Genomic DNA, 23,370 nt, shown 5'->3' on the forward strand with positions numbered 1-23,370 from the left:
TTCTATGAGTAGAGTTTTAAAAATAGTCTGTTCTTTTAGAGTTATAGAAAAATTGTGAAGATAATATAGGGAGTCGCCATATACCTCTCACCCCATTTCCCCCATTATTAAAGTTGTATATTGATGTTCTATTAATGAACCAATATTGTTACATCAATTATTCGCTGAAGTCTGTAATTCAGACTTCCGTAGTTTTTCCTACCACCCTTTTCTGTCCCAGGATCCCATCTGGGATCCCACCCGACATTTGGTCCTCAGGTCTCCCGAGGTCCTCTCGGCTGGGAGTTTCTCAGGCTCTACTTATTTTTGATGACCTTGACAGTTTTCAGGAGCATTGATCAGGAGTTCTCCCCTCCCCTCCCCTCCCCTCCCCTCCAGACAGAATCTTCCTCTGTCACCCAGGCTGGAGTGAAGTGATGTGATCTCTGCTCACTGCAACCTCTGCCTCCCAGGTTCAGGCAATTCTTCTGCCTCAGCTCCTGAGTAACTGGGACCACAGTTGCATGCCATCATGCCCAGCTAATTTTTGTGTTTTTAGTAGAGACAAGAGGTTTCACCATGTTGGCCAGGCTGCTCTCGAACTCAAGTGATCTGCCTGCCATGGCCTCCCAAAGTGCTGGGATTACAGGCGTGAGCCACCGCGCCCAGCCGGTCAGGGATTTTGTAGGATGCTCCCTATTGGAATTTGGCTGATGTTTTTCTCATAATGAGACTGGGTGATGGGTTTTGGGAAGGAAGACACAGAATTAAGGGCTATTATCATCCCGTCACTTCCATAGTACAGCGAATCATCATGATTTACATCACTTTTAATTTTAATGCCCCCGCCTCATGCTTTTTCTTGGATGCCATCTTATTCTGTGGAGAAGCTGGGTCTCACCCCATAGCATCTCCGCCATCTGCATCTGGCCGGGTGCATCTTCATGGTGGTGTTTCCCTGTGCCCCATGTCCCAGATCCCCAAGAACCAGTGGTTAGATCTAGAGGCCTGGCCAGGGACGGTGACTCATGCCTGTAATCCTAGCACTTTGGGAGGCCGAGGCGGGCAGATCACTTGAGGTCAGGAGTTCAAGACCAGTCTGGCCAACATGGTTGAAACCCCATCTCTACTAAAAGTACAAAAAGGTAGCCAGGTGTGGTGGCTTACACCTGTAATCCCAGCTACTCAGGAGGCTGAGGCACAAGAATTGCTTGAATACGTGGGGTGGGGAGCGGAGGTTGCAGTGAGCCGAGATCACACCACTGCACTCCAGCCTGGGTGACAGAGCAAGACTGTTTCAAAAAAAAAAAAAAAGATCTAGAGGCCTGATACGATTCAGGCTTGCATTTTCACCCGATTTCTGATGGAACCGCCTCCAGGCTTGGGGCTTCTCTATAAGCTCCTGTGTTTGTGTACAGTGCAACCCAGTCGCCTAAACAGCAGACATACATTTTCTCCCATTCTGGAGGCTGGAAATCTGAGCTCGAGGTGCCAGGGTTGCTTTCTCCTGAGGCCCTGCGTCTTGGCTTGCAGATGGCCGCCCTCTCCCTATGTCTTCGAGTGGTCTTTCCTCTATACATCTGGGTCCTACTCTCCTACTTGCATAAGGACAGCAGTCAAATCGGATTAGGGCTCACCTTTAAGATCTCATTTCAACTTAATCACTTCCGTAAAGACCCTGTCTCCAAATACAGTCCCATTCTGAGATCCTGGGGTTTAGGGCTTCCACATAAGCCTTTCGGGGGACACAGTTCAGCCCATGTTATTCCCCCCAGGGCTCCTATGTCTCCATCCACACAAAGTGGGTCAGGGTGTTACACACCAGAGCAGGCGGAGCTGGCCCCACAGGGAACAGCAACTTCTCCAGCCAGATGGTTAATCGGCAGGTGATGGGATCCTCCCTGAATTCACCCTCTCCTGCCCGGGGCAAGTTTTCAGGAGGGGTCAGGTGCTGTTCTTTCCACCGTGAGAAAGAACCTCTGACCTGCACCTTTCTTAGCAATGCCAGGAGCTGCTCGGGCACGCCAGCCTCTCAGGCATGGCAGGTTTCAGAGCACCTGCCTGACAGCTTGTGTTACATGGGAGGTGACCGCTCGGCTTGCAGGGAGTTCCAGGTTGCCACCCTGCAGCCCATGAATGCAACAAGTACCTCAGCCGCTCCGACACACTGGGCACCTGCCGTGTGCTGGGCGCTGTGCTGAGGTCTTTACAGGTTCTGCTCTTGAATCCGCTCTCAGTCCCATTTCTCCCGAGCGAGGAAAGAGCCAGGGCCTGAAAGGTTCAACAGTATGAACAGGAATGTCCCTTCCTCCCAAAATAACTGCTTCCACGCACCCTTTCCTGGGCACTTGGTGGCATTTTTAAAAGCCTGTATTCTCTTTTTTTTTTTTTTTTTTTTTTGGGATGGAGTCGCGGCTCTGTCACCCAGGCTGGGTGTCCGCCTCAACCTCTGCCTCCTGGGTTCCTGCCGTTCCTCCTCTTCAGCCTCGAGGTAGCTGGGACTATGAGAGTCGCCACCCTCAATAATTTTGGAATTTTAAAATAGAAGTGAGTTTCCACCGTGTGGAAAGCCCAGGATGGTCTCGGTCCTGCAACATAGGTGATCCAGCCCGCCTCGACATCCCAAAGTGCTGGGATTACATTAGGCATGAGCCACTGCGCCAGCCTGGCTTGCCTATTCTTTTCCTCCTGGGGCGGCGAAAAGCATGAACAGGACAGGGTTGTGGAGTTTGGCGTGGCGGTTGAAGGTCAGGTCCCTTGTAATCCCAGCACTTTTGCAGGAGGTGGATGGATCGTCTGAGATTCGGGTTTGGGGATCGACGTGGAAGCAAAACCCTATCTCCTACTAGAAAAATATAAAATTAACCAGGTATAGTGGCACATGCCATATGATCCAATTCACCAAGAGAGCTAAAGAACCCAGGAGAATTACTTGAATCTAAAGTACAGAAGTTACAGTAAGGCGAAGTCCTTCCTAATACTCTAAAAATTTCCCTAAGGTAGCCAGGCAGAGACTCTGTCCTCACCCAACAAAATTATATACTCGGCTTACAAACATATACAAAGTCCACACATATTTTAAAATTATGAAAACAAGCCAGGCTCCAAGCCTGTAATCCCAGCACTTTGGGAGGCCGAGGCGGATCCGAGGTCAGGTGGAGACCATCAGGCTGACGTGGGTGGGGCCACAGGTCTCTGCTGAGGTGAAATACAAAAACTAGCGAGGCGTGGTGGTGAGCCTGTAGTCCCAGCTGCTGGGAGGCTGAGGCAGGAGAATGGCCTGAGACGAAGGCCAGAGCTTACGAAATGAAGCAGAGGCAATCCACTACACTCAACCTAGGAGGCTGGCTTACAAGCCTTGAACTCAATCTCAAAAAAAAAAAGAATTGTAAGGTTGAAGTCACGGTGGCTCACACCTGTAATCAACACTAGAGAACTAGGAAGCAAACAAAGATCCACCCTAGGTTAGGAGTTCAAGAAACCAGCCTGGCCAGCATGGCAAAACCCTGTCTCACTATTTTACAAAAACAACCAGAGCTTAGTGGCGTATGTCTATGAGTAATTCACCAAGGCTAGAGCAGAATATGCTTGAACCTGGGAGAGTTACAGTAAAACTAAGATAAGTAATGAGACTCTTGTCTCTGGGAGAAAAGTTGTGACGGGAAGGCTGGGCAGTGGCAGCTTATGCGGTCTAGCTGCATGGGAGGCTGAGGGTGGGACGCCCAGGGTTTGAGAACTGCGGTGAGCCACAGTGCCCTACTGTACTCCAGGCTGGGCAACAGAGCAAGACCCTGTCTCCAAAAAAAAGCGGGGGGACATACATTCTGTAATCTGTTTACTCATTATTATTGCTTTCTGCTATTTCTTGATGTTGCTGGATATGTCCATCCTTTGTTTTTGTTGCTGTGGATATGGACTCCATTTTATGAGCAGATCACTGTCTTATGTGTCTCTTCCATTGTCCCCGTATTTCTGGCCTGCCTGCAGCTCTTTAGTGCAGTGCTGCTCTGAAGGAACATGTGCAACTGCCTCTCTCAGTCAAGGTCCTCAACCTGGAGTGTGCATCAGCATCACCAGGAGGCTTGTGGAAACAGATTGCTGGGCTCCATCCCTGGAGAGTCTGAGGCAGTGGATCTGGGTGGGGCCCTGAGAGTCTGCATTTCTGGCAAGCTCCTGGGTGATGCTGCTGCTAGTCCGGGCACCACCACACTCTGAGAACCACTGAGCTGGGATGTGTGCCGTGACATGGAATCTCTGGAAGACCTCTTCGTGGTTGTGGTTCTGATTTACGCTGGTCTTCTGCAGGCCCTCCTCCCAGATCCCCCCACCGACCCCCACCCAAGGGAGGGGCAGTCACCCTCCTCTTCTCTCTAATGTAGCGGTCCTCAACCTTTTTGGCAGCAGGGACCGGTTTTGTGAAGACAGTTTTTCCATGAACTGGGTGGGGGGATGGTTTCAGGATGATTCAAGCACGTTATGTTTAGTGTGCACTTTATTTCTATTATCATTACATTGTAATATAGAATGAAATAATTATACAACTCACCATAATGTAGAGTCAGTGGGAGCACTGAGCTTGTTTTCCTGCAACTAGACGGTTCCATCTGTTCCATCTGGGGGTGATGGGGGACAGTGACAGATCATCAGGCATGAGGTTCTCACAAGGAGCATGCAACCTAGGCCCCTCGCATGCATTTCACAATAGGGTTCACGCTCCTGTGAAAATCTTTTTTTTTTTTTTTTTTTTTTTTTGAGACAGAGTCTTGCTCTGTTGCCCAGATTGGAGTGCAATGGTGTGATCTCAACTCATAGCAACCTCCACCTCCCAGGTTCAAGCGATTCTCCTGCCTCAGCCTCCCAAGTAGCTGGGATTACAGGCGCTCACCGCTACATCTGGCTAATTTTTTGTATTTTACCAGAGACGGGTTTCCAACATAGCAGTCTAGACTGGTCTCAAACTCGACCTCAGGTGATCCACCTGCCTCGGTCTCCCAAAGTACAGGGATTACAGGCGTGAGGCACTGCGCCCAACCATCTTTTTTTTTTTTTTTTTTTTGAGATGCTGTCTCCCTCTATCGCCCAGACTGGAGTGCAGTGGCACAATCTCGGCTCATTGCAACCTCTGCCTCCCAGGTTCAAGCAATTCTCCTGCGTCAGCCTCCCAAGTAGCTGGGATTACAGGCGTGCACCACCACGCCCAGCTAATTTTTTGTGTTTTTAGTAGAGACGAGGTTTCGCCACATTGGCCAGGCTGCTCTTGAACTCCTGGCCTCAGGTGATCTACTCGCCTTGGCTTCCCAAAGTGCTGAGATTACAGGCAGGAGCCACCACGCTCAGCCTAAAATTTTTTATTAAGGTAAATTAGAGATAGGGTCTCATTTTGTTGCCCAGGCTGGTCTCAAACTCCTGGGCTAAAGCAATCCTCCCACCTCAGCCTCCCAAAGTGCTGGGATTATAGGTGTGAGCCACCATGCCCAGCCTCTATACTATTTTTTAGGGCTAAAATGTTGGTGTCCTCATAGGACATTGTGAAGTCAATGCTTCTGTTAGAATATTGGACATTGGCCGGGCACGGTGGCTCATGCTTGTAGTCCCAGCACTTTGGGAAGCACTTTGGGAGGCCTAGGAAGGCGGATCACTTGAGGTCAGGAGTTCGAGACTAGCCTGGTCAACATGGTGAAACCCCATCTCTACTAGAAATGCAAAAACTAGCCGGGTGTGGTGGCAGGCACCTGTAATTCTAGCTACTCAGGAGGCTGAAGCAGGAGAATTGCTTGAACTCAGGTGGCAGAGTTTGCCTTAAGCCGAGATTGCGCCAGTGCACTCCAGCCTGGGTGACAGAGTGAGACCATGTCTCAAAAAAAGAAGAATATTGGATGTCGACAGGAGTCTTGAACACTTACCATGTGCTTAAAGCATTTCACGTGAATATCCCATGTAAAGCTCACAATAACCAGATGAAATAGGTACTGTTATCTCCATTGTTAGTGCAAACCCTGAAGCCCCAGAGAGCTTATGAATATATATAATATGCTCATGGAAACCCGGCTAGTAAGAGGCAGAGCTGGGAATTGAACCCAGGCAGTCGACAGCCCAGCTTGTGCTTTCTCAGCCACAGTGCTACCTCTGAGGTTATTGGCATTTTCTACTCTCCTAGTTCCTGATTCAGCCCTGCTCTTATCTCCTCTGTCCTGTAGGAACCATCCAGTCTAAAATGCTGTAGCTAGCTGGGCATGGTGGCTCATGCCTGTAATCCCAGCACTTTGGGAAGCTGAGGCTGGTGAATCATGAGGTCAAGAGATCGAGAACATCCTGGCCAACATGGGGAAACCCCATCTCTACTAAAAATACAAAATTAGCTGGGTATGGTGGTGCATGCCTGTAGTCCCAGCTACTCGAGAGGCTGAGGCAGGAGAATCGCTTGAACCCAGGAGGCGGAGGTTGCAGTGAGCTGAGATCGTGCCACTGCACTCCAGCCTGGCGACAAAATGAGACTCAAAATAAAATAAAATAAACTACTGTAGCTGCCCAGGTGTGGTGACTCACACCTATAATCCCAGCACTTTGGGAGGCCGAGGTGGGCAGATCACCTGAGGTCAGGAGTTCAAGACTAGCCTGGCCAACATGGTGAAACCCTGTCTCTACTAAAAATACAAAAATTTTAGCTGAGTGTGGTGGTGCAAGCCTGTAGTCCTAGCTACTTGGGAGCCTGAGGTGGGAGGATTGCTTGAACTTGGGAGGTGGAGGCTGCAGTGAGCCGAGATCATACCACTGCACTCCAGCCTGGGTGACAGAGCAAGACCCTGTCTCAAAAAAAAAAAAAAAAAATGCTGTCGCCAATTCACAGAGGCATTTACCCTGCACACATGAGCCAAGTGGCCCATGTAGGTGGGTTCTATTATGGCAGCACTCTGTGTGCTGCAGCCCTGCAGAATCCCGGCCCCCATAGATACCTTGGTCAGCCCTTACAAGGGAAGGGGTGTGTTTTGCTCAGTTTTGCTCAGTTGTTGGGCTGTCATCAATTTGTATCAAGTTCAAGTTCATCCCCTGGGCCAGTAGACCACTTGGGTGGCATTCATCGTGGGCTCGCTCTTTTTTCCCCGTAATAGCAAAGGCTGGAAACCACACAGGTGTCCGTGAGTAGGGGCCTGGCTCCAGGTGTGCCATCTTTTAAAAAGGGTGGGGCAGCTCTGTGTTCTGAGTGTGAGTGATCTCCAAGATAAGAGTGTTGCACGAGAAAAGCAGCTCAGCTGTACACCTGTGCTGCCACTGTGGAAAGAATATGTCCGTGCCATTATTCACCTGGCACATCTAAGGAAGGGTTCACAAGCGAGTGGTCATAGTGGTTCCTCTGGAGGTGGATTCAGGTTGCCAGGAAATGAGAGGGAAGGCTTACTGTCCACTGAATACCTATTGGTAGGCTTGAGTTTTATGCTACATGTATACAATATCACTTTAAAAAAAAAAAAAAAAGTTAAAAAGAGGCTGTACCTTGTATTCACGTTTCTTTAGCCCTGTGTCACCTGGAGGGCAAATGAAGACCTCAGAGGCCCGGGGTCCTTAGAGTTGGATAGAGCATGGGGCTCTATCATTACCAGCTTCTTAGGAGCAGAAACTTCCACTCTAAAAATGAGAAACCTGCAGGGTTCGGTGCAGTGTTTCACGCCTGTAATCCCAGGAATTTGGGAGGGCCAGGCAGGAGGATCGCTTGAGGCTTAGAGTTTGAGACCAGCCTGGGCAATATAGCAAGACCCCGTCTCTACAAAATAATAATAATAATAACAATAATAATAATAAAGCCTGGTGTGGTGGCTGCACCTGTAGCCCTAGCTACTTGGGAAGCTGAGGCGGGATTGCTTAAGCCCAGGAGTTTGAGGCTGCAGCGAGCTATCATTGCACCACTGCACCCCAGCTTGGGCAACAGCGAGACCCTGTCTCTTTAGAGAAATCAGGCAGAAGGCCGGGCACGGTGGCTCAAGCCTGTAATCCCAGCGCTTTGGGAGGCCAAGACGGGCGGGTCACGAGGTCAGGAGATCAAGACCATCCTGGCTAACACGGTGAAACCCCATCTCTACTAAAAAATACAAAAAACTAGCTGGACGAGGTGGCGGGCGCCTGTAGTCCCAGCTACTCGGGAGGCTGAGGCAGGAGAATGGCGTGAATCCGGGAGGTGGGGCTTGCAGTGGGCGGATCTCAGCCCACTGCACTCCAGCCGGGGGAAAAGGGGAAGCCCCCCCCTAAAAAAAAAAAAAAAAAAAAAAAAAGAGAAATCAGACAGAAGAAAGCAGAGACCCTGACCCAAGAGGGAGCATGAAAGACAGCAGGAGCAATGGCAAGCGGCGTAACGCGGCCCTGCAGAGTCCCAGCCTCCATAGGTGCCTTGTTCAGCCCTTCCAAGGAAGGGGTCATTTTCACCAATTTTTCTCAGCTGGGCTGTCATCAGTATCCAGTTCAAGTCACTCCCCTGGGCGTATGTGGTATTCATCATGGACGTGCGGTTTTTCCCTTCCCAGGTATAAACTCCCGGGCTCCCCGGTTCACTGCTTGACAGATAGAGGAAAACAGCAGAGTGGTGAGTAGAAATTGGGTGATGACTGTTTTCTTGTTTCTGCAGTTCTTGGCCAGGCTGACCGAGAGGTTCGTGTTGGGAGTGGATATGTTCGTGGAGACACTGTGGAAAGTGTGGACCGAGCTCTTGGATGTTCTTGGACTTGATGGTAAGGGTGGGGGTGCCATTCGCGTAAGGTGTCATTCTGTTTTGGTGGTTCTGGTGGTGTGGAACTGGTACTCACAGTGAGTAATACGTGAGAAGGTTGCGGAGGGCTGGTCAGTGAGGATAGGAGTAAACATTTTTTATTTAATAGTCTCATATAGGCACAGCGGCTCATGCCTGTAATCCCAGTGCTTTGGGAGACCAAGGTGGGACGGTTGCTTGAACCCAAGAATTGCAGACCAGCCTGGGCAATGTGGTGAAATCCCATCTCCACAAAAAAAGTACCAAAAAATTGCTGGGTGTGGTGGTGTGCACCTGTAGTCCCCAGCCACTCGGGAGGCTGAGGCAGGAGGATTGCCTGAGATCAGGAGTTTGAGGCTGCAGTGAGCTATGATCATGCCACTGTACTGCAGATTGGACGACAGAGCAAGACTCCTCTAAAATAATAACAAAAATAAAAAACAAATGGCCCATCAAAGCTGAGATTTCCCAGATGCCATTTAGGGTAAGGTACGACTGACTGGGTAGTGCCAACTTGTGTGTCCCTAGGCAAAACACATGGACCAGAGGTATAGTGCTCTGGCTCACTGGGATCCGTGCAATAAATGACTAGTTATTTAGGCAGAAGGGGATTTCATGGAGACAGAGACACTCAAAGGAATCTTCAGAAAGGCTGAGGGAGAGATGCATGGCCTCAGACACTGCCGAACTGGCCGTCCAGGATTGCAGCTGTTGAGACCATTGAGTTCCAGGTCACACAACTGTAGCATAATTTGAGGACCAGGAAGCCACTGCTGCCACCACAACAACTAGACTTTGCGTGTAGGTGCAGGGACCCTGGCCATTTCTGGAACCGTGCATATCGGCTGCAACACTTCACTTAATTTTCAAAGTCGTGTGTGTATGGGGGAACTGCAAGGCGGAGCTTATTTTCTGTCCAGTCCCCAGCTGCGAGGGAGGCAGGCTAATGCAGTTCTTAGCTCTCCAGCTTCTGCCATCCAGGAAGGCAGGCTGGGGGCAGGTGTCATCCGATGCTGCACCAGCCCATCCGCCATACCCACCGCATGGGGCAAGAATTGTCAGGGGAGCTCCCCTGCTTTTGTGGGCTGGGGAGGAGGGTAGTGCAGTTTGATGGTGCAGTGCTAGTCACACATTTATAGCCAGGAAGAGAACATTGGCGGGGCACAGCCCCTCCCTTTCTACATGTGGGTTGGGGCACCGATACTGGTCTTGGCGGATGGCAAGGCAGCAACGGTCCTGGTAACTGAGTGGGGCACCTCTAGTCCAGGCCTGCAGCCTGCGCCGCCCCCAGCCTTACACCTCCCTTCCCAGGCGGCTCTGCCCCACCTCCACCTGCATTCCATCAGGGGGTGACAGGAGCCAACCCGGGCAGAGCGCCCAGGGTGTGCAACTTTTATACCCAGAGGAGACCTTGTCCTTACCACCTTAAGAGCTCCAGAGGCATCCCATGCTCTCAGGATGAAGTCACCTTCCCGTTTTCTCTGCCATGCCCTGTGGTGTGCCAGGTAAGGAGGGATCTCTTAGCTGCCCCCGCTCCACTGCTCTCCTTCCGTCCACAAGGTGGAGGCCGCTCTTCCTCTGGGCCTTTCCAGAGGAAATCCCCCAGCTGGGCTCTTTCCAGCCCCACCGCCCTGGTCCCAGCTGCCACCTGTCTCACGGGAAGGTCTGCAGTTGCTGCATGTGGCAGGGTTCCTAAGACCACTTACAGGCTCACCGGTTCCCTGGGAGCACTGGCAGGACTCAGCATATAGCTGTCCTCACGGCTGTGATTTATTGTGACGGAAGGACGCAAGCACCATCAGCAAAGGGAAAAGGCGCGTGAAGTCCCAGGGAGGCCAGGCTCAAGCTTCGAAGTCCTCTCCCTGGGGAGTCACACGGGACGCACTTAATTCCCCCAGCAGAGGGTGCCCACCGAGGACTCCGTGCCCAGGCTTTTTATTGGGGGCTGGTCGTGTCATCACCCTCTGCTTGACATGTGTCAAAATTCTAGACTCCCAGAGGGAATGCAGGTGTTGTCATAAACCACATCATTTGTGTCAACAGCCTAGGCCTGGCATCTCCGGGCTGCACTCTGGCCCCAGCTCTGCACCTGGCACAAAGAGGCCCTGTTTGTTTGTTTGTTTGTTTGTTTTGAGACAGAGTCTCACTGTGTCGCCCAGGTTGGAGTGCAGTGGCGATATCTCGGCTCACTGCAAGCTCCGCCTCCCGGGTTCATGCCTCAGCCTCCTGAGTAGCTGGGACTACAGGCGCCCGCCACCACGCCAGGCGAATTTTTTGTATTTTTAGCAGAGAGGGGGTTTCACCGTGTTAGCCAAGATGGTCTCGATCTCCTGACCTCATGATCCACCCGCCTCGGCCTCCCAAAGTGCTGGGATTACAGGCGTGAGCCACCATGCCTGGCCTTTGTTTGTTTTTGTGTAGGATCTCACTCTATTGCCCAGGCTGGAGTGTAGTGGCTTAATCATGGCTCACTACAGCCTCAACTTCCTGGGCTTGTGGTCCTCCCACCTCAGCCTCCCAAGTAGCTGGAACCACAGGCCCATGCCACCAGGCCTGGCTACTTTTTACATTTTCTGTAGAGACAGGGTCTTACCATGTTGCCCAGGCTGTTCTCAAACTCTTGGGCTCAAACCGTTCTCCTGCTTCAGCCTCCCAAAGTGCTGGGATTATAGGCGTGAGCCACCACACACAGCCCACTCTTGGTTAATAAGAGCAGGAGGGCTGTGGGGCCCGCTGCTTAGCCAGTCATGTGGGCTGAAATGTGCTGCCTGAGAGTAAGAATATGTATTCCAGTCCTAGCCCTGGGCCTGTGAGTGAGCCCTTGTTTGGGAATGGGGTCTGCAGATGTGATCAAGTTAAATGAGATCATCTTGGATTAGAGTGGACCCTCAATTTAATGATTGATGTGCTTATAAGAAGTGGGGAATTTGGACACAGAAGCACCAAGAAACATAGGGAGAAGATGGCCCTGGGAAGTGAGAAACAGGGACTAGAGGGACGGAGCCATAAGCCAAGGAACACCTGGGGCTACCAGAAGCTGGAAGAGGCGAGGAAGGATCTTCCCTTGAGCTTTCAGAGGGAGCGTGGCCCCGCCGAGACCTTGATTCAGACTTCCGGCCTCCAGAACCGCAAGTGGATGAATTTCTGTTGTAAACCACCCAGTTCGTAGTGGTTTGTTGCGGCAGCCATGGGAAACTACTATACCATAGCCCTGTTACATGTGGAATCTCTCAGCACTGCCCATTGGTCCTTGACATCCCCATTTTACTGATCAGAGATGGGGGAATGAGGTCCACTGGCCATGATGGGCACACTGGTTCATACCTGTTGACACCCCAGGCCATTCAGAAACATCTCTGAGTTCAACCTTTAAGAGACCTTATGCCAACTCAATCACCTCACTGCTCAAAGAATTGGAGGCGTCAGCATAGCCAGAGGACACTGTGCACCTGGCAGCCCCCCGAGGCCACTCATGGCCCCTCCTGGGACTTGGCAGAGTTAACGCACCCTCCCCCAGATACAGCCACTGCGTGCAATCCTCTTAGCTTCCGTATTCACCACCTGCCCGGATTGTCAAACTCTCCGTGTTTTCATCGCCACCCATTGAACCCTGGAGAAACAAACCTGATTGCAGAAAATCGCACGCAGCTTGGAATGAAAAACTACAGAGTAGGAACAGCCTCCTAATCATATGGAAGAAGCCCAGAATAGAGGCATCCGCAGCGGATCCATAAGCCCTGAATGCCCGCATTCATCAGGAGAGCAGCTGGCGCGTTCCGGAGGCGAAACCAGCTTGCTTCCGTGTTGAAGCTTTTCTAGTTCTGTTTGATGCGTAAGCTTCAAGGCATCCAAAGGCCTTTGGAATTCGTGTCTTATGCGTAGAAGTTTGAGTGCAAAATGCTTTACAGGAAGCCATACACCAACGTTGGATATTCTGGTAAAAAAGGTTTCTGTGAGCACAATTCTGTAATTTCTTTCTTCAGTGGTTTTTTTTTTTTTTTTTTTTAAAGAGTCTGGTTAAAATGGGAACTCCATAGCCCCGAGTGGTCTAATAGAAAAAGAATGTGAGCCCCCTAGGTGATGTGAAGTTTTCTAGTAACCATGTCAAAAGGGTAAAAAGAAACGGTGAAATTAATTTTTCTTTCTTTTCTTTTTTTTGGGGGGTGGTGGGGGGCAGGAGGGACGAAGTCTTACTCTGTTGCCCAAGCTGGAGTGCAGTGGTGTGATCTTGGCTCACTGCAACCTCCGCCTCCCGGGTTCATGCCAGTCTCCTGCCCTAGCCTCCTGAGTAGCTGGGATTACAGGTGTGTGCCACCACGCCTGGCTAATTTTTTTGTATTTTTAGTAGAGACAGGGTTTCACTATGTTGGCCAGGCTGGTCTTGAGCTCCTGACCTCGTGATCCACCTGCCTCGGCCTCCCAAAGTGCTGGGATTACGGGCATGAGCCACTGCTCCCAGCCTTTTTTTTTTTTTTTTTTTTGAGACAGAGTCTTCCCTATTGCCCAGGCTGGAGTGCAGTGGCACAATCCCAGCTCACTGCAGCCTCCACCACCCCGGGCTCAGGTGATTCTCCTACCTCAGCTTCCCAACTAGCTGGGACCACAGGTGTGCGCCACCACGTCTGGCTAATGTTTGCATTATTATTTTTTGAGATGGAGTATTGCTCTGGCACCCAGCCTTGAATGCAGTGGCCGATCTCGGCTCACCACTGCAACTTCCACCTCCTAGGTTCAAGCCATTCTCGTGCCTCAGCCTCCCGAGTAGCTGGGATTAGAGGCTCCTGCCACCGTGCCTGGCTAATTTTTTAATTTTTTTTAGTAGAGATGAGGTTTCACCATCTTGGCCAGGGTAGTCTCGAACTCCTGACCTCATGATCCACCTGCCTCGGCCTCCCAAAGTGCTGGGATTACAGGCGTGAGTCACCGTGCCCCACCTAATGTTTGTGTTTTTTGTAGAGATGGGGTTTTGCCATGTTGCCCAGGGTGGCCTTGAACTCCTGAGCTCCAGTGATCTGCCTGCCTTGGCCTCCCAGAGTGCTGGGATTACAGGCATGCGCCACCATGCCCAGGTGAAATTAATTTTAATAAGATATTTTAGTTAACCGAATATATTAAAAACATCCCAACTTATAATTAATAGAAAATTACGAGGTGTCTCACATTTTTCTGGGTAACTAAGGCCTTTGAGACTCAGTCTCTATTTGACACTTAGAGCACACGTCAGTTCTGACTTGTCACATTTCAAGGGCTCAGCACACGATAGATGGCACAGCCTTTGTCCCTATTCTAGATCTGCTGGCACAAAGCATGCGTCCAGGAGTTGGAAGGATGGATTTAATGTTCACGTCTTTGTCGTGTTACTTACTCCTCTGAAGCCGCTGAGGCCACTTCCAACAAAGTTTCCAATAAAGTGGGGAAAATATGAACCGTGCTTCAGTGATGCGTCGGCACAGGGCAGGGACTGTGTGGCTCCGGAAACTGGATCCCCTGGTTCCAAATCCCAGCTCTGCCCTGTCCTAGCTGTGGGACCCTGGGCAAGGAGTCCTTGTGTGGAAAATGCTGTTTACCCTATCAGCAAGTCATGAGGACTAGATGACTGTGTGTGTAGGGTGGTTGGATGGCGCCCAGCCCATGGTCAATACTTGGGGGCTTACAAAGGGGCCCTCCTCCAAAATGTACATCATTGTGCATTTCTGGGACCTGCCAATCTCACTTCTCCACACTGAGGGCCGGCTGGCCAGCTGCACCCAGAGCCAGCTTCCCCTGCCGCAGCCATCAGGATTGACAGGTGTGCAGGTGTAAACCTGGCCCACGCTGAGGAACAAGTCGGCCACCAAAACATTCACTTTGCTTGAACGGTGCCTGTTAGGCGTTGAATCGTGTCCCCCCATATTCATCTGTTGAAGTCCTAACTCCCGGAACCTCAGAATGGGACGCTGTTTGGAGATGGGGTCATTGTGGGTGTCATTTGTTAAGATGAGGTCATACTCTGGAGTAGAGTGGGTCCCACATCCAGTGTGGCCGGTGTCCTTACATGAAGGGGAAATTTCGACACAGACACAGGCAGGGAGAAGGCCGCGTGAAGGCGGAGTAGAGAGAGGAGTATGTCTGGCAGTCACGGAGTGCCAAGGATCACCAGCAACCTGCAGACACTAGGAGGGGCCTGGGCCGATTCGCCCTGGAGCCTCTGAAGGAGCCAGCCCTGCTGACACGTTCTTCGAAGACTTCCAGCCTCCAAACAAACTGAGAGAATAAACTTCTGTTCTTTTTTTTTTGAGATAGAGGAGTCTTGCCCTGTTGTCCAGGCTGGAGTGCAGTGGCGCTATCTTGGCTCACTGCAGCCTCCGCCTCCTGGGTTCAAGCAATTCTATTGCCTCAGCCTTCCGAGTGGCTGGGATTACAGGCTCATGCCACCAAATCTGGCTAATTTTGTTGTTGTTGTTTTGAGGCAGAGTCTTGCTCTGTTGCTCAGACTGGAGTGCTGTGGTACAATCTCAGCTCACTGCAACCTCTGCCTCCCGGGTTCAAGCAATTCTCCGGCCTCAGCCTCTTAAGTAGCTGGAATTACAGGCACCCACCACCACACTGGGCTAATTTTTGTATTTTCGGTAGAGGCGGGGTTTCACCATGTTGGCCAGGCTGGTCTTGAACTACTGATCTCAGGTGATCCACCCGCCTTGGCCTCCCAAAGTGTTGGGATTACAGGCGTGAGCCACTGCACCTGGCCTTCTGTTCTTTTTTTAGCTACTTGGCCATGGCAGCACTAGGGAAGTCAGATGGTACCCCTTGACCATCAGGCAGAACATGCAGGGCCACTCGTGTTCTCTTTAGGATTTTGAGGGCCTCAGGGAGTGACATTGCTTTGGACCACCCTTCCTTGGTTTAAAGGACAGCTTTCACTGAAGTCACCGAGGGGTGGAAGGCAGGGGTGGCATTCTCCTCTCTGGGCATCTTTCCCAGCTGATCACCTATCTTGGCCCCTTGATGACATGATGATGCTTCTCAAAGTATGCTCTGAGGAACCCCAGGAGGTCCCTGAGACCCTTTTGATTAGGAGGGGTGACTTGAGAGTTCCTCTCTTTTCCAGTAACATGTCTCTGAGGTCAGGATTTAGCAGGTACTTTAATATCTATATATATATATATATATATATATATATATATATATATATTTTTTTTTGAGACGGAGTCTCGCTCTGTCACCAGGCTGGAGAGGCAGTGGCTGGATCTCGCTCACTGCAAGCCCGGGCCCCGGTTCACTTATTCTCCTGCCTCAGCCTCCCGTGAGTAGCTGGGACTACAGGCGCCTGCCACCTCACCGGCTAAGTTTTTTGTATTTTAGTAGAGACTTAGGTTTCACTGTGTTAGCCAGGATGGTCTCGATTCCTGACCTCAAGTGATCCTCGCTCCCTGCCTCCCAAAGTGCTGGGATTACAGGCTTGAGCCACCGCGCCCGGCCTACTTCCATATATATTGATGCCATGTTAAGATGACAGCATTTTAGGTATATTGGATTAAACAAAATATCTTGTTAATATTAATTCCACTTTTTTTTTTTTTTTGCCCTTTTTACTGTGAGTACTTGAAAATTGTCGGTGACAAACGTGGCTCATATTTGTGGCTGGTGTTCCGTTCCTCTGAATTCAAAAACAGATTTGGGGGCCAGGTCTCCTCTAAATAGCTAGATAGGAAAGAGACTGGCAAACATTCAGAACACTGCCACTGTTCTCACTGTGGTTTGTTCTGCTTTCGAAACAGTTGCTTTTCATGAAAAATATTTTGTGTTAACCTATTGTCTCGGTCAGTTCAGGCTGCTATAACAAAATTCCATAGACTGTGTGGCTTAACAACGACCTTTTTTTTTTTTTTTTTTTGAGATGGAGTCTCTGTTCCGCAGGCTGGAGTGCAGTGGCGCAATCTCGGCTCACTGCAACCTCGGCCTCCCGGGTTCCAGTGATTCTCCTGCTTCAGCCTCCTGAGTAGCTGGGATTACAGACATGTGCCACCACGCCTGACTAATTTTGTGTTTTTTTAGTAGAGATGAGGTTTTGCCATATTGGTCAGGCTAGTCTCGAACTCCTGACCTCAGATGATCTGCCCACCTTGGCCTCCCAAAGAGCTGAGATTACAGGCATGAGCCACCGTGCCTGGCCTAACAGACATTTTCATTTCTCACAGTTTGGAGGCGGGAAGTCCAGGATGAAGGTGCTGGCAGATTCAGGCTGTGGGGAGAGCCCTTTCTTGTAGACGATGCCTCACTGTGTCTCACGTGGAAGGAACAAAGCAGTTATCTGGGACCTCTTTATAAGGGCACTAAACTCATTCATGGGAGCTCCACCCCCATGACCTGATCACCTCCCCAGGACTCCACCTCCTAAGACCATCACTTTTGGGGTTAGGATTTCAACATAGGAATTTTGTGGGGGATGCAAACACTCAAAGCCTAGCATCTATAATGGGTTATTTGAAAATGAATTAATGATAGCAATGTTTTTAAATTATTATTATTATTATTTTTTTTTTTTTTGAGACAGAGTCTCGCTCTGTCGCCCAGACTGGAGTGCAGTGGCCGGATCTCAGCTCACTGCAAGCTCCGCCTCCCGGGTTTAGGCCATTCTCCTGCCTCAGCCTCCCGAGTAGCTAGGACTACAGGTGCCCGCCACCTTGCCCGGCTAGTTTTTTGTATTTTTTAGTAGAAACGGGGTTTCACTGTGTTAGCCAGGATGGTCTCAATCTCCTGACCTCGTGATCCGCCCGACTCGGCCTCCCAAAGTGCTGGGATTACAGGCTTGAGCCACCGCGCCCAGCCTGTTTTTAAATTATTAACGGCTGGGCACAGTGGCGCATGCTGGTAATCCCAGCACTTTGGGAGGTTGAGCAGACAGATTGCTTAAGCCCAGGAGTTTGAGACCATCCTCGGCAACATAGTAAGACCCTGTCTCTACAAAAAATCAAAACATTAGCTAGGTGGTGCATGCTTGTAGTCTCAGCTACTCAGGAGGCTGAGGTGAGAGAATTGCTTGAGCCCAGGAGATAGAGGTTGCAATGAGCTGAGATCATGCTACTGCAGTCTAGCCTGGGCTACAGAGCAAGACTGTCTCAAATAAGTAAATGAAAAATAAATAAAATTTAAAAGACAATTAACAACTAATTAAAAACTAACCTAATTTTCTGCTCTGGTAAATATATCAGTTAGGTAGAACCCACATAAACAAAAGCTCTGGAGACGCTTCAATAATACTGAAGAGTGCAAACAGGTCTTGAGACTGAGAGGTTTGGGAAACACTGGTTTAGCCTCCAGTCTGCAGGGGACAGGTGTGAAAGTCAGCTCCCAAGTCAACCACATTTAGTCAAAATGCTTACGATGCCTCAGGAAGGCACGGTATGGGAAACACACGCTGGCTTCTGGGGAGTCCTGGTGACCCCAAACCTTTAGTCCCAGAGACGGCTGCTGTTTACAGTGTTGGACTCTAGACACTGGCCCGCCGTGCAGAGTCTGATCATTCTGGGGAACTATGAGACGTTCACGCCGTAGGTGTCGTTATTGACCGGAGGGGCTCCAGGGTCGAGGCTTCCCATCTCAGGCCTGCTCTGGATTTGCGCTTGCCCACTCCAGATGGTTGTGTCACACTTCTCCCCATGGTCCTCTCTGTCCCCAAATGCATACAGTTCATCACGCCTAAGCCGATGGATCTCAAAGTGACCCTTAGATCAGCAGCAGCAGCAGGAGCCTCCCTGGCAAACTTGTAAGCGGCGCAGATGTGGCTGGGCATGGTGCCTCACGCCTGTAATCCCAGCACTTTGGGAAGCCAAGGCAGGCAGGTTGCTTGAGCTCAGGAGTTCGAGACCAGCCTGGGCAACATAGCGAGATCCTATCTGTATTTGCTGGTTTCCACACTGCTATAAGGAAATGCCTGAGGCTGGGTAATTTATAAATAAAAGGTTTAATTGACTCAGTTCCACATGGCTGGGGAGGCCTCAGGAAACTTGTAATCATGATGGAAGTCAAAGGGGAAGCAAGGCATGTCTTACGTGGCGGCAGGAGAGAGAGGAAGCAAGAGCAAGGGATAAACTGCCAAACACTTAAACCATCAGATCTCGTGAGACTCGCTCACTTTCATGAGAACAGCATGGAGGAAACCACCCCCACGATCCAATCACCTCCTACCAGGTCCCTCCCCGGACACGTGGGGACTACAATTTGAAATTAGATTTGGGTGAGAACACAGAGCCAAACCATGTCACTGTCTCTATAGAAAAGTACAAAAATTAGGCAGCTGTGTTGGCGCATGCCTGTAGTCCTAGCTACTTGGGAGTCAGGTGGGAGGATCACTTGAGCCCAAAAGGTCAAGGCTGCAGTGAGCTGAGATCACACCATCACACTCCAGCCTGGGTGACAGAACAAGACCCTGTCTAAAGCAAAAAAAGCTGCAGATTCTTCCACCTACCCAGGACCTACTGAATCAGATCCGGGGGTGGGGCCCAGCAACCTATTTTCCTAAGCCCTCCAGGGGATTCCTGGAGGAATCACACAAGTTTGAGAGCTGCTTGTGTAAATTACCCTTAGGATATAGCTCTCCTTGGACTTGTTAAACAACACTGTGAGGAAACAGACAATTGCAGCATGTGGGACCTCCTGCAAGAAAACCATCCTGGAAAAATTAGACTTCAGAATTTCAGTGTTTCTAAAATGTCTTGGGTCTCTTCTCGATTAACAGAGACTCAAGTGATGGCGAATGCAGAACATGAACTGTTGCTAGGTCCTGGTGAGGGTCGGGAGGAAACAGCTATTCCTGGATAACTGGGAAATTCAAGTGATATTACATGGAATTGTTAATTAATTAATTTTTTTTTGAGACAGAGCCTCACTGTGTCTCAGGCTGGAGTGCAGTGGCGCCATCTAGGCTCACTGCAACCTCTGCCTCCTGGGTTCAAGCAATTCTCGTGCCTCAGCCTCCCGAGTAGCTAGGATTACAGGTGTGCGCCACCACGCCTGTCTAATTTTTGTGTTTTTAGTAGAGATGGGATTTCACCATGTTGACCAGGCTGGTCTCAAACTCCTGATCTCAGGTGATCCACCCACCTCGGCCTCTCAAATGCTGGCATGAGCCACCATGCCTGGCCTGGAATTGTTAATTTTCTTAGAATGATGATAGTATCATGGTTTTGAGATGAATTATGTCTTTATTCTTAGATGATGCATGATGAAATATGTGTACATCTTTCAAATGGGTTAATCCAAAAAGTATGTAAATGGAGAATGCAATATACAGCATTTTTAATAATTGTTCAACCTAGTTGGTTTCAAAAGGAATATTCTACTGTTCTTTCAACTTTTTTGTTTCAATTTCCTTAAGTCAGGCACACAGAAGATGCTACTCTTACATTTCACTGCATTATTGAGATGGAACTTCATGTGTGGTACCAGTTAGGATCAGGTTTGGCTGAAACAGAAATCCAACATAACATTGGCTTAACCAAGATGGATGCTTATTTCCCTCTTATATAAAAGTTCTCAGGGAGGTGGTGAGGCGGGTTTGATGGTTCTGATGCATGTGGTGCTCTGGACCAAAGTACCTTCCATTGTATTGTTCTTCCATGAGTGCCTTCCCCGACCTCATGTTCCAAAGTGGCTGCTCCAATTCCAGCCATTGTATCCATGTTCCAGCAGGCAGAAGAGGTAAAGGACACATTCCTGCTACTTTAAGGGAAAACCCTCTGAAGCTACTGCAAAAGACTTCCAGTTACCTCTCCTTGACCAAAGCTTAGTTATGTAGCTGCAAGAGAGGCTAGGAAATGCTTTAATCCTAGGTGGTTGTGTGCTCAGCCTGAAGGGCATTTGTTACTATGGAAACTGAAGGACAATTTGCAGGCTATGCCCCACTGCCAGAGGTGTTTTAGTAAAAGGCAAAAGTTGTTTTTTGAGATAAAGTCTTACTCTGTCAAACAGGCTGGAGTGCAGTGGCACATTTTGGCTCTCTGAAGCCTTGACCTCCCAGCCTGAAGTGATCCTCCCACCTCAGCCTCCTGAGTAGCTGGGACTACAGGCGTGTGCTATCACGCCTGTCTAAATTTTTAAAAATTTGTGTTCTCTAGATATTGGTTCTGTATTAGTCTGTTTTCACACTGCTATAAAAACATACCCGAGGCCAGGCACAGTGGCTCAGGCCTGTAATCCCAGCACTTTGGGAGGCTGAGGAGGTGGATCACTTGAGGTCAGGAGTTCAAGACCAGCCTGGCCAACATGGTGAAACCTCATCTCTACTAATAATACAAAAAGCAGCTGGGTATGGTGGCATGTGCCTATAATCCCAGCTACTTGGGAGACTGAGGCAGGAGAATTGCTTGAACCTGGGAGGCAGAGGTTGCAACGAGCCAAGATTGTGCCACTGCACTCCAGCCTCAAACAAACAAAAAACCTGAGACTGGGTAATATATAAATAAAAGAGGTTTAATTTACTCACAGTTCTGCATGGCTCAGGAAACATAATCATGGCAGAAGGCAAAGGAGAAGCAAGCACCATCTTCACAAGGCGATAGGAGAGAGAGAGAGAGCAAAGGAGGCAGCTGCCAAACAATTTTATACCATCAGATCTCATGAGACCCCCGCCCACGATCACAAACAGCATGGGAAACCACCCCCATGACCCAGTCACCCCCCCCCCCCCCACGAGGTTCCTTCCTCCACACGTGACGATTACAATTCAAGATGAGATTTGTGTGGGAGCACAGAGCCAGTCCATATCAGGGTCTCACTATTTTGCCCAGGCTGAAGGTGAAAGATGTATATGACTTGAAGAGAAACCAGTGTATGGAGAGGATTTTTAAAACTCAATATGGCAGGCCGTCTTAAAGGGCTTCCCTGGCCAGGCACAGTGGCTCACTCCTGTAATCTCAGCACTTTGGGAGGCCGAGGCGGGTGGATCACCTGAGGTCAGGAGTTCGAGACCAGCCTGACTAACATGGAGAAACCCCGTCTCTACTAAAAATACAAAATTAGCCAGGTGTGGTGGCGCATGCCTGTAATCCTAGCTACTCAGGAGGCTGAGACAGGAGAATCACTTGAACCTAGGAGGCAGAGGTTGCGGTGTGCCGAGATCACACCATTGCACTCCAGCCTGGGCAACAGAGCAAGACTCAGTCTCAAAAAAAAAAAAAGGCTTCCCTGTGTGTCCTCACGGAGCTTAGTGTGACTATTCAGAGGAACTTCCTTGAGTTCCTTGGGTTGTTGCAAAGGCCTTTTAAGCCCAGCAGGCCAGCTAAGCTACCCAACTCCAGCTTGTCAAGAAACCGCTGGCCCCTGTGTAACCAGCCCTGTTCCTCTTTTCTGTCCTGCAGTCTCCAACCTGTCCCAGTATTTCAGCCCAGCCTCGGTGTCCAGCAGCCCGGCCCGCGCGCTCCTGCTGGTCGGCGTCGTCCTCCTGGCCTACTGGTTCTTGTCCCTGACCCTGGGCTTCACCTTCAGCGTCCTGCACGTGGTGTTCGGCCGCTTCTTCTGGATCGTGCGGGTCGTCCTGTTTTCCATGTCCTGCGTGTACATCCTGCACAAGTACGAGGGCGAGCCCGAGAACGCGGTGCTGCCGCTGTGCTTCGTGGTGGCCGTCTACTTCATGACCGGGCCCATGGGCTTCTACTGGCGAAGCAGCCCCAGCGGCCCCAGCAACCCCAGCAACCCCAGCGTGGGGGAGAAGCTGGAGCACCTGGAGAAGCAGGTCAGACTGCTCAACATCCGTCTTAACCGGGTGCTCGAGAGCCTGGACCGCTCCAAGGACAAGTGAAGGTCAGCCGGCCGGGCGGGTCCACAGTTACCAGCACGCTGTCTCAGAAAACGAAAACGGAGGAAAAAAAAGCCAAGCCCCAAACAATCTTAATAAACACGACTGAGCAAGAAAGTGGCGCTGTGTAAGGCTATTTCCACCCACCCGGCAGCTCTCAGGACACATTCCCAGAAAAGCGGAAAGATCGTTGACGTGGAACTACACACGAAGTGTCATTAGTGGGAAAAAAAATATTTTTTAAACAAAGGATATAACCATATTTAGGTGTACAGTAAGAAATTTATCTGTGCATAGAGCATACAGTTAATTTTTTCAAGCATTTAAATACATCTTTTGTAAGGTTTTTTAATAAAGGCAGATTGAGTCAAGTTTATTAAAACATTACATGGGGGCCGGGCGCGGTGGCTCAAGCCTGTAATCCCAGCACTCTGGGAGGCCGAGACGGGCGGATCACGAGGTCAGGAGATCGAGACCATCCTGGCTAACACGGTGAAACCCCGTCTCTACTAAAAATACAAAAAACTAGCCGGGCGAGGTGGCGGGCGCCTGTAGTCCCAGCTACTCGGGAGGCTGAGGCAGGAGAATGGCGTAAACCCAGGAGGTGGAGCTTGCAGTGAGCCGAGATCCGGCCACTGCACTCCAGCCTGGGCGACAGAGTGAGACTCCGTCTCAAAAAAAAAAAAAAAACATTACATGGAGGGGAAGAATATGCTAATTTGACATTTGAGAAAAGTTGAAATGCAAGCGTTTGTTTTCGCAGCTTAAGGGATTGGTGGGTGAGGTCTGTGTGCGTTATTTTCATGTTCCCCAACTGTGAGCTTTATTCCTTGTTATTTTTGGTGGATGTTGACTTAGTTCATGAATGTTGTCACTTCTAAAT

At 50.0% G+C, this 23,370-nt stretch overlaps 1 protein-coding gene across 1 annotated transcript in view; it reads left to right on the forward strand.

The window, feature by feature from the left end:
- The window catches only part of BRI3BP (BRI3 binding protein), a 33,637-nt gene extending 10,924 nt beyond the window's left edge, over positions 1–22,713 (forward strand). Inside the window, exons 2-3 of the mRNA XM_003907374.4 lie at positions 8,594–8,696; positions 22,051–22,713. Of these exons, the coding sequence (XP_003907423.1) occupies positions 8,594–8,696; positions 22,051–22,490 (543 nt within the window). The 3' untranslated portion in view covers positions 22,491–22,713. The remainder of the gene's footprint in view (positions 1–8,593; positions 8,697–22,050) is intronic.
- Positions 22,714–23,370: the final 657 nt, after the last annotated feature.

Source organism: Papio anubis, chromosome 9 (genome assembly GCF_008728515.1).
Source record: "Papio anubis isolate 15944 chromosome 9, Panubis1.0, whole genome shotgun sequence".
In the NCBI taxonomy this organism is placed as follows: domain Eukaryota; kingdom Metazoa; phylum Chordata; class Mammalia; order Primates; family Cercopithecidae; genus Papio; species Papio anubis.